The 12,434-nt window shown below is 42.7% G+C and overlaps 1 protein-coding gene across 4 annotated transcripts in view; it reads right to left on the bottom strand.

The window, feature by feature from the left end:
* Positions 1-2,595: 2,595 nt before the first annotated feature.
* The window catches only part of MAGI2 (membrane associated guanylate kinase, WW and PDZ domain containing 2), a 598,953-nt gene continuing 589,114 nt past the window's right edge, over positions 2,596-12,434 (bottom strand). For all 4 annotated transcript variants that reach the window (XM_088676955.1, XM_088676957.1, XM_088676954.1 and 1 more), the window contains one exon: positions 2,596-5,617. In XM_088676955.1, coding sequence (XP_088533081.1) covers positions 4,827-5,617 — 791 coding nt within the window. In that variant the 3' untranslated portion in view covers positions 2,596-4,826. The remainder of the gene's footprint in view (positions 5,618-12,434) is intronic.

The following is a 12,434-nucleotide window of genomic DNA, read 5'->3' as shown; positions in this document are numbered from 1 at the left end:
GCAAAAGTGTTAAGTACCCACAACTCCTCCCCCCACCAGTTCCTCATCAGTGTAGTGCCATCCTGAGGGGACTGTGGGGAAATCAGGCAGCCTTTCTAATGTCCTGTCAGATGACTGGTTTAGTTCTTGCTTTAGGATAAAATGTAAATATGAAGGAAAAGTGGAAAAGTTACCTTAATACTAGAAGCAGGAATTTCTTCCAGTCAGACAGATCTTAAGCAGGATATGTAATCAGCTCTTGTAGGGCCGAGATGTTTGCACACCTGAGCAAACAAGAAATTCATTCCTTTGAAGAAATGTCTCTAACAGGTGCTAAAAGATTTTCTTTAGAAATTCAATTTAATATGTAGACTCAGGGTTGACAGTCCAGCAATCTCTGATTAATAATTGCATTATTAATCACCCAGATTGCAGCAAATATCACTTCAAAGTCAAGGTGTCCCTTTGTCCCACCCCTCAAATATTTGATGGAAGCAGGTCAAAGCAGGCTTTGAAACATTAGTGAACAGAAAGGCTTTGTATTCTGTACGTGGGCACATTGATGGCCATGATTGCTTAATGACCTTGGGTGAACTATGAACTATTTACTAAACCAGAGATCCAAAAGAAGAACAGAACTCATTGAGATTGTAATGCTTACCTAGGGTTGCCATATATCAAAAGGCGGAAAATCCTGACACAAATGTTGTTCAGCTTTCCCTTTCCCTTTTTGCGAAATCTCAAAACAATAACCAGTTTTAAAGCTATTTTTAAGGAAAGTCATCAAAAGCTACTATCCATGTACACTATGTCTGGATTTTCCTGGACATTTCAGTGATTTCCACCTGGACACCCTTTCCGACAGCTGAATCTCGGCTACGTCTGGGAAATTCCGGACATATGGCAATCCTAGCTTACCTGCAGGGAGGGGAGAAGATGAAACTTGGGATTGAGGGAGGGAGGGTTCTGCCTAGGGAGGGGGGAGAAATTTTATTCCATTAAAGGTGGACTATGAGAACCAAAACCGTCAGGCTTAAAAATTCGCACTTTGCTGAATTTTGCAATGTAGTTCTTCAACCAGTGTCGACAAAAATGCATATATTAGGTGAAAGGGTGTATAAAAAAATAATATATTAGTGAAAGTAACATGCAAAAATGCATTACAGTAGGTGAAATCGCTTGTAAACATGTGTATGCCAGTCAAAAACTGCATACAAACATGTATAAATTAGAATAAAAATTCACTAAAATGTTGGGGAATTTTCATGCAGGCAGCAGAGCCATACTACCACATGTGGCTGGTAAAGGTAAAGGTAAAGGGACCCCTGACCATTAGGTCCAGTCGTGACCGACTCTGGGGTTGCGCGCTCATCTCGCATTATTGGCCGAGGGAGCCGGCGTATAGCTTTTAGGTCATGTGGCCAGCATGACAAAGCCGCTTCTGGCAAACCAGAGCAGCACATGGAAACGCCGTTTACCTTCCCGCTGTAGCGGTTCCTATTTATCTACTTGCATTTTGACATGCTTTCGAACTGCTAGGTTGGCAGGACCTGGGACCGAGCAATGGGAGCTCACCCCGTCACAGGGATTCAAACCGCCGACCTTCTGATCAGGAAGCCCTATGCTCAGTGGTTTAACCCACAGCGCCACCTGGTAAGCTCCATTTAATTAAGTCCTGCAGCAGCTACATGTGGACAACTTCAGTGTAAGAGGGGTTTGCATAGTATGTGGGGAATCTACTGTGTAAATTCATGTCCTGAGCGAAACCAGGCTGCGGGTTAATGAAATAGCAATTTTCTTCTGTGAGTATTAAACTCCACTTGGCCAATATTGGGTTTTGTTCACCTTATATCACAGCACTGACTTGTAATTTGGTATTTTTTTCCACTATATGGCTATGTGAAATAATAGCAATGTACTTGGGGTGTGTGTGTGTGCCTTGGTGGGATCCTTGGTCCTCACTGCCTGATGTTGAGGATGTGGGTGCTGCCTTTGCATTGTTCTTCCATGAGCTTCTGGGTTAGCCTGAAAAGTCGCAGGGCATGCAGATGGCACCCACCCTACGGTTCCATCCAAGTCAGCATTGAGAGGCACCCTCTGATTTCCACAAGACCCAGTAAGTGTAGGAAGGAGCAGAGTTTACTGGTTCCCACGTCACCTGAGTCACGTAGAAAGCTGCACAACTAGAAGATTGTTTTAGGCATTAAATTGCATCTCATGGGGTGGCAGGGAAAAGAGAGAAGCCATTCGGAGAGAGAACTCTCTCTGCATACAGACCAAATAGGATACGTTGAGATCATGTGTATCAGCTGCCGGTTTCCCATATATTCGGATTGTGCATGTCAGGCCAGAGAGATTGTTCCTCCTGTGCTAAATAACAGATTTGGGGAGGGATTTTTGTTGAGACTGCATTATCGGTTAATCCTTCTGCCGAGGCCCAATTCTGCACCGACGCCACAGCTACAATCTACAGGTTGGATTTAAAGGTTCACACCACTCAAAGTGTGTGATTGGCTTGGTTGTCATATAGAAAAATGGTGCTCTCTTTGCATGGAGACAACCACTATTTTCATGATATCTCCCTCCCCCAATAAAAAAATTATTACACAGCGTGAGTTGGGAAAAAAATTCTTGGATATATATTTTATTTGAGTGGTTTAGAATATCATACAGTAAACAAGATTTCTGTAAAAGTTAATTTATCCATAGTGGTGCGTTTCATAAAAATAGTTGCTCACTTACAGCCTTTCTGTGACTATTAATACATGGAATTATATTTATAGCGATAGAGCTGTACAAGGTAAATTCACAGCTAACACTACACAGAAATATTATTTGGAATGGGGTTTAGATGATGCGCTGTCTTCACAGGTTATCAATTACAACCGCATAAAGCAATTACTGCACAAGGATTTTCTGGGCACTTGCAAATCGGAGTTTATGCAAGCATAATCTCAACTATTTACTCCCCAACGCTGTTTGTTTCTGTTCATTATACATAGGAAATAATATTGATGGATGTGCATTTCCATTTAGATTAGGGAAATTTTGTCCAACATCCAGATTTAATAAATTAACAACGAATTATGCCAAATGTCTAGGTTGGAGGATAAAGATATATCTCTAATTTCTTAATTAAAAACTATATATATATATATATATTTATATTTTGTAAACAGCTACATATCTTTGTGCTTTCTTAAAAAATTATAATGGGACTAGTTCTTAAAATAAGCATCTTGTTTAAAAGGTGCAAAATCCTTTCTTTTGACTTATCCCAACTATTGTAGAATGATGCCTCCGTATCTCCTGAAGGAAAAATGAAGCTCCAGGAGCTCTTTCTGATAAATGAGCTGGGAGAGCCGGCAAGAGGCTGTTCTCCTGCGCTGCACATCACCAGAATGGCTAACATCCCATCACTGCCTCACAGCCTTCTCCAAATCAAAACTTCCACCAAAAGGATGTTTGCTCCATCATCGAGCAATGTATTTCCCAGTTACATGAGAGTTTGCCAAACACATCATTCTTAAGCATAGTTATCTTTGTGATTTTTATTTATTTATTAAAAACCCCACATTATTACAGAGTTGCTGTTGTTTGTATTGCTGTTGCTGGGAAAATAGCAAAACCTCTCAGGGATAAAGAATTGATTAATGGAGCTCATTGGAGAAGCTGTACTTCACCGGCGTGGGTTGAAATGTTCTCATGGCACTTGAAATTCGAAAGTTAAAAGCAAGAATGTTCCGAATAAAAATATGGAAGCAAGATAAGAGCTGGATGCCTGATGTATATATGACTTTAGATAACGGATGAGGATGTCTTTTGGAGCTCTGCCTTAGAATTTCTTAGAGTGTGATGGGAGACAAAAACTCAAGGATAGTCATATTAAATGAGAGTTGGACAAGTGTTGAGGCAATTATTAGTTCCTGCAGGAGATGGAGGCTTTCCGAAAGGAAACTGCATTTTTCAATCTTTCAAGAATCACCTTCTCATCATAGTGGCCTGGAAACTGCATGTTATACAGTTCTCCAAGTCAAAATTTGTATGGTACCAAATAATCCTGGTGCATGGGGGGCGGGCGGGGAGTGTAAGTAACCTGTGGCAATCTCCTTTTTGAGGCTAGGTTTGTGGATACAATTCCACCCCAACATACAGAAATATGGGTTGTTCACAAAAATGGCAGTAGAAATGGTATCGCACCAGCTAATCCACTAGGATTGCACACTTTGCATAACGAATTATGCTACTGGTTTGGGGTGATCTTTTCCAAAGTGTTAACAGTGGAGACATGTCATGGATATACAATTTTCAAATGCTTCAAACCCCTGTCTGGATATGTTGAGAACAATTTATTTACAACATTTAACTCAGATAAAAGATTTCTTTCCCCACTTTCAGCTTTCTCCGTGCAGTTTTATTTAAGGCGATGTTCCAGTTTGTGATTGCTCTAACTTCTTCCAGTTTCTTGATATAAAGTTTGAACGGAAATCCAAAGTCCTTCATGCAGTGGAAAACAACATACTAAAGCTACACTGCACTGTCCATGTGGTTGACTGTCCTTCATATTATTTTGGTTTTTCTTCCATAGCTGCCAAAGTCTCTGAAATGAAACTGGGGGGACTTTAGGGTCACATTTAAATACTGCGTGACTATACGCTGCTTCAACTTATTAGGACGCTATGCACGTTGTCATGGAAATACATGTTATTGTTTCCATTTCTCAGTGTGTTGAGCATGTATGTGTGTGTGTGACAGTTAAAATAAATTAAAGTAAATCAATGCGAGACAGACGCTAAGAAGGATGTTCTGCATCACTGCGAAACAGTTAGAAGGCAACAGTCCCTGATTTATCTGCTCATAGCTGAAGTGCCAGATTTTAGTACATCAGGTAGCTTGTCAGAACCAGGGATCTTCCACGGTCCTGGTGAGACAGTTGCCTTCCGGGCTGCCGTGTTCGTGCTACGTGTGCTAATGGAGTGGAGGTGTCCCTTCCGTGGGAACTCACTGAGCTTCCGTTCAGATTCCTTCTGGCTGTGATCCGTGTCACTTCCGTGCGAGCTGCTGCTATTGCTACTGTATGTCTTTGTAGCACCAATGGAATCGAGCTTGACGTGTTCGGAAGCTGCAGCCAACTTCTTCCCTGTGGCACTGTGATCTTTTGCACCGAGCGACCCCCCTCTTTTGCTTTCCATCCACTTGGATCTCCCGGCCAGTTCATCGTTGGTTCCTGCACACCCAAGATCTCGTGCCACAGCCTCGGCCATTGTGCTCAGTCCAACCGCCTTGCTTTCTGACGCCGGCCGGCCGCTTTCACCAGCCTTACCCTTGCCTTCTGAGCTTCCTTTCCGAGAAGCCTCTTCATGCTTTGACCTGTCTACCTTTTTAGGACTTGCAGACCTCTCTCTCTGCTCACCTACCCTTTTCTTTTTGTGGCCGTTTGCTGAAAGCTCCTTTGGTTTCCTTACATCATGTTCCCTCTTGATATCCCATGTTGGCTCTGGGTTTATCTGGTGGGAAGGGTCAGAGGGTTGGGCTAGATGTGATGAAGATAATGGTGAGACAATGTCGTCAAGGGAAATAGTTACTTCCGGCAGACCTGGGGAGGTGGCAGAGGGAGAACTCCAGGAGTTTGGTTCGTCTGTTGCAACAAAAAGGAACAACAGTTATTTCCGCTGCTCTTTCACTCAATCCGCATCACAATTCCTAGTAGTTAAATTTAAACTCTAGAGACATTTTTTTTCAGGTGTAAGTCTCCCCCTTAGGTGGGAGGAGGTGGGGAACCAAGACAAATCATGCCAATGCAAATAGTGATCATTGACTTTGGAACTTGTGAACAGCTCTAAATGTTAGCTTCTTAGGGTCAGCGGGCTACACATGACATGGCAATTGTGACTGGAATTCCCATCTCCTTTACCTGCTCTTCAGCTTTCTGGGGGCACTTTAAGTTAGGGAACTGATTCAAGGGGCAAAGTGTAGACAGACCCTCCCTCCCTCCCTCAGTGCCATAAGCCTAATCCAATTTATCCCCCAAACCATTGCTCATGATTGCTCTTTCTCAAATAAAAAGATGTTGAGAGCTCCAATCAGGGAATTCCTACATCGTGTGTAGTTTCACCCTTACACACATAGGCTCAACTTTGCTATGAAGAAAAACACTGGTAAAAATAGGCTGGATTAACCATTATACTACGCACCCTACAGAAGGCAGATAAATTCATACTGGAGCAATATCTATTTTGTAATTCACTGAAAGCACTGTCCTTACTCTTCTAAAATAATCCCAGCTTATTGTCCATCACAGCTCATAATGGCTTGTTAATGTTCTGTGCTGCCATTATGGATTGCTCTGCAGATCCTGTGATCATTCTGTGGCCACTTCAAATGTTACACATTTCACACAAAGAAAGCACTTCTATATATGAAAAAAGACTGATTTGGCTGAATACAGACTATGTTAGTTGAAGCTAGTTCACACTGAAACCACTCAAACTTAAGTCACGACTAACTTGCCACATTTATCTAAATTGGTCTAAAGACCAACTAATGTAGATTGGATCTAACACATTGGCTGTGGTGTTATGGGCAGGTGTTATGATTTTCTGTAATTAAGCAATTTGTTTTGTTAAGGTTGCAATTCTTTGCACCCTTACATGGTAGTAAGCTTCATTGGACACCACGATACGTACTTCCAAATAAACATGGATGCTGCTGTGTTGTAAAAGGCCAAAAACTTGCAAGCAAACAAAAAAGCAAGGAGCCACATTTCCAAATGTGTGCATTCAAGTATACGTTTCATTAACATAATATGGACGTATGTTACTGAATTCACACATTCTGAGTTGTGGCTCCTTGTTTTTGCAGCTGTTATGGACAGGTGTGAGACAAAATGACACACCAGTGGAATATAGTGGGAAAATCTTGTGCCAATCCACTTAAAAAATAATTTGAGCTGAACTGGGGTGGGTGGGTTTTGTGAACATAGACTTGGTGATTTGGTTATGCTCAAAAGGATGTGAAAGTGCTTCCAGGGGTGGGGGGTGGGAATGGAGGAATGGAAGGCATCTCTATTACCTTTGCTGTGCTGGATTGTGCAATGGTAATGAACTTACTACAGCTTGGCAAAAGAGAGAGCCATGTTCCATATAAACATTTGGGAATAAGAGTGCACCTGAATTCTACTCATTCTACTCATCAGAGTATACTTAATAAAAAGTGTGACTGAATGCCCATTGCAATGAGCAATAAGCACAAGTTGATAAGTACAGAAGGGGCTTCAGACTGATTCGCCTGTGTGAGTAAAAAGAGGTTTTTGCCTTTAGGCCCATCGGTCGGGGGCTCCTTTGGGCTTTCCACATGCTCAAGGCAAACACCTGCAGCGAGGCCCTTCTTGTGCAAACCCTGTTCAATCTAGAACCTGGCAAAATCTGAGTTACATCTTCATCTAGCTTCCCTGATGTCACCATGCAGTCAAACCTGAATAGCGCTGTGATGACATAATGTTCACTACATGATCCCGATGGGCTGTATGAACCTAGAAGTCTGCCATCAAAGTAGTAGTGGATCAGGGAAACAATGTTTTCAAAAATAGGTGTGAAAACAGCACAAAGTGGAAAGCAGAGGAATGGGAGGGTGAAATCCGACTTAGTCCATACCTTAGGGGAAACCCACAAAATCCACGTTTCTTTTGAAGCAAGACATGAAACAAAACACAGTCTTCATTCAAAATTTACGCTTTTTTTTAATTTTGCTGTGCAGTTCTTCAGCCCAGTAATCTGTACAAATATGCATATACTATGGTAAATGCATTCTATTATAGAAAATTGCTTTGCAAAACCTGTATAGGTTTAGAATAAATTCTAAAACTGGGTACAAAATTGGAATGCATTGTTGGATACAAAAATGTGTGTCTTACGGTAGAAGAAATTCACACTAAAAAGCTGGTGAGTTTCCATGAGGACGTGGTTTGTTTTTTAATTGCAAACTGATATGGGAATGTAGAGAACTGAACTTTAGATTAGAAAAACAAGAAAGAGAGAGAAACTGAAATGGACAGAGTAGGACAGTGATGGAGAACCTATGACACGTGTGTCAGCACTGACATGCATAGCCATTTTCGGTGACACGCAGCCACATGCTGAGACCTCACTTCCGGCCGCCGGCGGAATGCCACAGGTGACGCATCTCTGGGGGCCTTGTGGACTTCCGGTGAGACAATATGGCAGTCAGCACGGAGCCACGGAGCTCCTGAAAGGCACCAGCGCTGCAGGAGCTGCCGGACCAAAACCGCCACCGCCACCGCCTGAACACTGGGGGCCACCAGTGGCAGCAACCGGGGAGCTGTTGGACCCCACCCCCACCCCGCGAACTTGACGGACGGCCTCGAGGCACTCCAGAGGCCGGAGGAAGAAAAAGGAAGCCCCGGTGCCGCTGCCGCCGCCCCCGTAAAAAAGGAGGGAGAAAAGAAGGAAAAACAAGGCAAGGGAGAACAGGGGTCCGCTCACTCCGTTGCCATCCCCGTCGTCCCCACCTCAAGGGAGAGGAAGGGGCCTTTGGAGGACCGAGAATAACCCCGACCCCGACCTCACTGCTGCCACCACCGCCACCTCGCTGCCATCCCGGGAAGAGAGAAGAGACACCCAAGTAAGCTGAAACCCCTTCCCTGTTGCCTCGCCGCCATGCAAGCATAGCCGAGTAAGAGGAGAGGTGGGCTGAAGAGGGCTACAAGGAGGCACAGGCCCAACCCGAGCCCACCTCCCCAGCGGCAGACCCATTGGAGGAAGGCCTGAGCCCAGAGTCCCACTGGGAAAGACCTCTGGGTTTCTCCTTATTTCCCCTCCACTTTTAATATATTTTAATTTTTTTAAAAAAAACTTTAATTATTTTCTCCTCCCCCTTTTCCTTTTTTTAAAGGGGAAACAATTATACATTTTTGTTATTTAAACTATAAATATCGCGAAATTATGGTTTTTATCTCGAAGTGACACACCACCCAAGTTATGCTCGGTTTTTTGGCAAATTTTGACACACCAAGCTCACTGGAGTAGGTGGTAGTTTTCACATCCCTTGAAAGCATACAAATTGCCTTCAAAGTGTTTGAAGGTGAAAATTCAACAGAGCTCTATTTAAAAACATCCATCTTCATAAAGGCAGGTAACAAACAGCTCCATTAATCTGCCTCTCCAAATCATTATTGAAGAAGGAGAAGGCAAAACTCCACACCAGTTGCAGGTCTAATCAGTATCTACTGATCCAAGGCTGTACCAAATTATCGTTCACATATAAATAATTACCAGGCACAAATTCAGTTTCATGAATTATATGCAGAGCTATCTAACAGATTTGAATCCCTTCTGCCTCATATTTTACGTAGTAACAAGCCCCAAGGGGCTTAGACTCCAGCATTTTACAGTGAGAAGATGACAGGGAGGAGCGCAAGGGGAATGTGAGTGGATACCCCTACTCTACTTGGTTTCTTGGGCACATGGGGATACAATGGCTAGTCTGCACGTCCCACTAAGTCAAACCATTGCTACGTGTGAAGGTGTGAGCATGTGGCCACTTGGCTGCTGTACCTTACTCAGCTAAACTATGGCTTGGTTTAGCATGTTGCCCATGAATCCTGCCTGCCTGAGACCTAGGTGAAAATTCTCTTGATCTGATGACCTGCCTTGTAAACCCATGCACTGCCAGCCTTCCTCTTTCTCTAGCTGAGGGTGCACAGGAAATTATTACCACCTTTGCTATCATCACCATCACCATCATCACTGTTACCTGTGTTGTTTTGGGGGTGGGGGATTCAAAATCTCTAGGGTGTATCATAGGCCATTAAGATAAAGTGATTTGCTGCTCAGAAGGAAAACCTTTAAAGAGCTCTGTTCAAAACGTAATGACTCAATTGGAATTGTTGAACCATTACTAAGATGATTGCTTTTCATAACATATCTAAACATGAAAAATGCACAATTTTACGCTTTAAAGCCATTGGTTTAATGATTTTTCTCTTTCTGCGCTTACAGGAAAATTCTGGGGGCAAAACCCCTGAGGTTTTTACTCTTTAACACTTTGCACAAGTATAAATGAAATAGGGCAGGCATCCCCAAACTTCGGCCCTCCAGATGTTTTGGACTACAATTCCCATCTTCCCTGACCACTGGTCCTGTTAGCTAGGGATCATGGGAGTTGTAGGCCAAAACATCTGGAGGGCCGCAGTTTGGGGATGCCTGAAATAGGGTATCTTTTCCTTCTCAGCTCCTGCAGTCTTATCAAACATCAGGTGAATGTTTCAGCAGTGTTTCTGTCTACTACGCAATTGCAAGAAAGGCGGTGGGTTTTACTCTCTACTGCAGATGCAGCTAATAAAGACCACAATGCTAAGGTTGGGGTGGTGTCATATATCACAAAGAATTTGTTTCATTTCGGCCTTTTGGCTTGAAATCTTAGCACACCAGCTATTCTTGTAACTAGGGGTTTCCTGCAACCTTTGCTCAATCAGATCTTTGAGTCACAACCGGCTTTGTTTTGCTGCTTCCACATCACAGCACTGGAAGACATTACTTTAAAAAGCCTGTAAAAAGATATATTACAAGCTTGTTTTGATGATGGCCTGGGAAACACTTAGCAGACTTTGTTCAATTAAGAAGAAGCAACAAAAAGCCACCCAAGCCTCAAATCCTTCCATCGTGATTTAAGATATTGCTTAGTTCAACTTCTCTCTTCTTTGTCTCTCCATGGCTGATTCTGTTGTTCACACAGCCTCACTGGGTCTGGGTCTCTCCAGAAGGAGAGCAGCTACCAGGCCTGTGCAGAGGGCAAGGCGAGGGCAGCCAGGTCCTCTTGCCCGTGTTGCTTTTTTGTTTGAGTTTATGGCTTTCTTCTAAGGAGACTCCTGCCCTGGGCCTCAGACAACCTGGGCCTCAGACAACCAGCCTGGCAGCCACTACTCCCTTGTTGCACATGCATTAAAATAACAGCTCAAACACCTCTAACTCTCTGATCCTGAACAGGGATGTTACTGAGCACTGCAATTACAGGCAGCCCACCCCATTGCCGTGTGTGCACAATATGTGCACAATATGTGCATCATGCCGAACCTGGAAGTGACCCGGAAACGTCATAAAGATGTCACTGAAACATCACTAGGAGGGAAGAACAGGGGCAGAACAGGGCGTTTGCAGGCTTTTTAATGTGTTTCAATTATACATGATTTCACCAACACGCGTGATGCCTCAGAATGTAACCGGGGGGGGGGCTTCCTGTACCCATTCTGTGGTTTGCCTTCAGCTGCTTTGCACACCTACATACACTGTTTAAGTGAAATTAAATATGAATCAATAAATGCTTTTTACTAGTCAAGTAAATAGTCCCATAGTACACTATTATTATAAGCTTATGAAGGTATGAAAGGAACCAGTATTCGTTTTCATTTACTGTTTCTTTTTATCTCTTTTCATCTACTTTTTAAGAAACTATTTAGCTCCTTATTAAATCCCTTTTGCCTAACTGCACAAAAACCGATTTCACACTGCACACATATATTGACACTGAATAAAATGTGTCTAGCTGCACATTAGAATAAACCTTGTTCCTTCTTTGCATCTTTACACTTTTTTTCCATTTGAGAAAGGTGAGAGCCGTAATAGATCATGGAAAATCTTTGCTGAGCGAGTGTTCTAGGGTCCTTAAGTTGTCTTTATTCAAAAAGACCGCCAATTCCCTTTTCGTGACCCACTTTTTTGAAATGACAGCTCAAACACTGCAGTCTCTAGAAAAATCCCTGATTTTTGTGAATATTATTTTGGAAAGCAAAAGACTAGCTCCACAAGGAATGAAGATAAACATTCTACGAGAAAACCCATCACAGTGAGGGAAAATGAACAATCCAACTAACATATCCATGAGATGGATACCAATGGATCAAGAGGTATTGTCCTTTTCAAAACTCATTTCATCTGAAGGTGGAATTGATTCTAATGGAACAGGAACATTCTAAAAAGCAGTGAGACTTGTTTTTCCACATTATTTTTTTTTTATTGAACAGCAACTTTACACACTCAGGAACAGGGAAAAACATGCTTTTGGGTCTCATTATCTGAAAGGTGATGATAGAAAAGAAAGGAAATAATTGCAGAATTAGCATGAAATCTCCATTGAACTTTTCCATTTATTTTTTCTCACAGTTATTCATGTTAAGTTCTAATTTGTGAATCATGATGAAAGAATGAAGTATTATGACTTTTCAACACCATCTTCAACCCCTTGTCCCCGCTTACAACATGCACACACCACTTATTCTGCATCTTCCTCTCCCAAACTGTTCCAGTGCTCTTGATGCAGGCAAGATTGTTGCCCACAGGCTTCCATGAGCGACCTGGGGTGCATCAGAAGTGAGGAGGTGGGGATTAGGTTAACGTGTCCACTTCCCAGTGATCCTGATGCTGCCAAAATTGCTGTAATCT

This window comes from Zootoca vivipara, chromosome 9, assembly GCF_965207765.1.
Source record: "Zootoca vivipara chromosome 9, rZooViv2.hap1.1, whole genome shotgun sequence".
Taxonomy (NCBI): domain Eukaryota; kingdom Metazoa; phylum Chordata; class Lepidosauria; order Squamata; family Lacertidae; genus Zootoca; species Zootoca vivipara.
The sequence above is the reverse complement of the archived record's forward strand: the minus strand, read 5'-3'. Positions and strand labels throughout refer to the sequence as shown.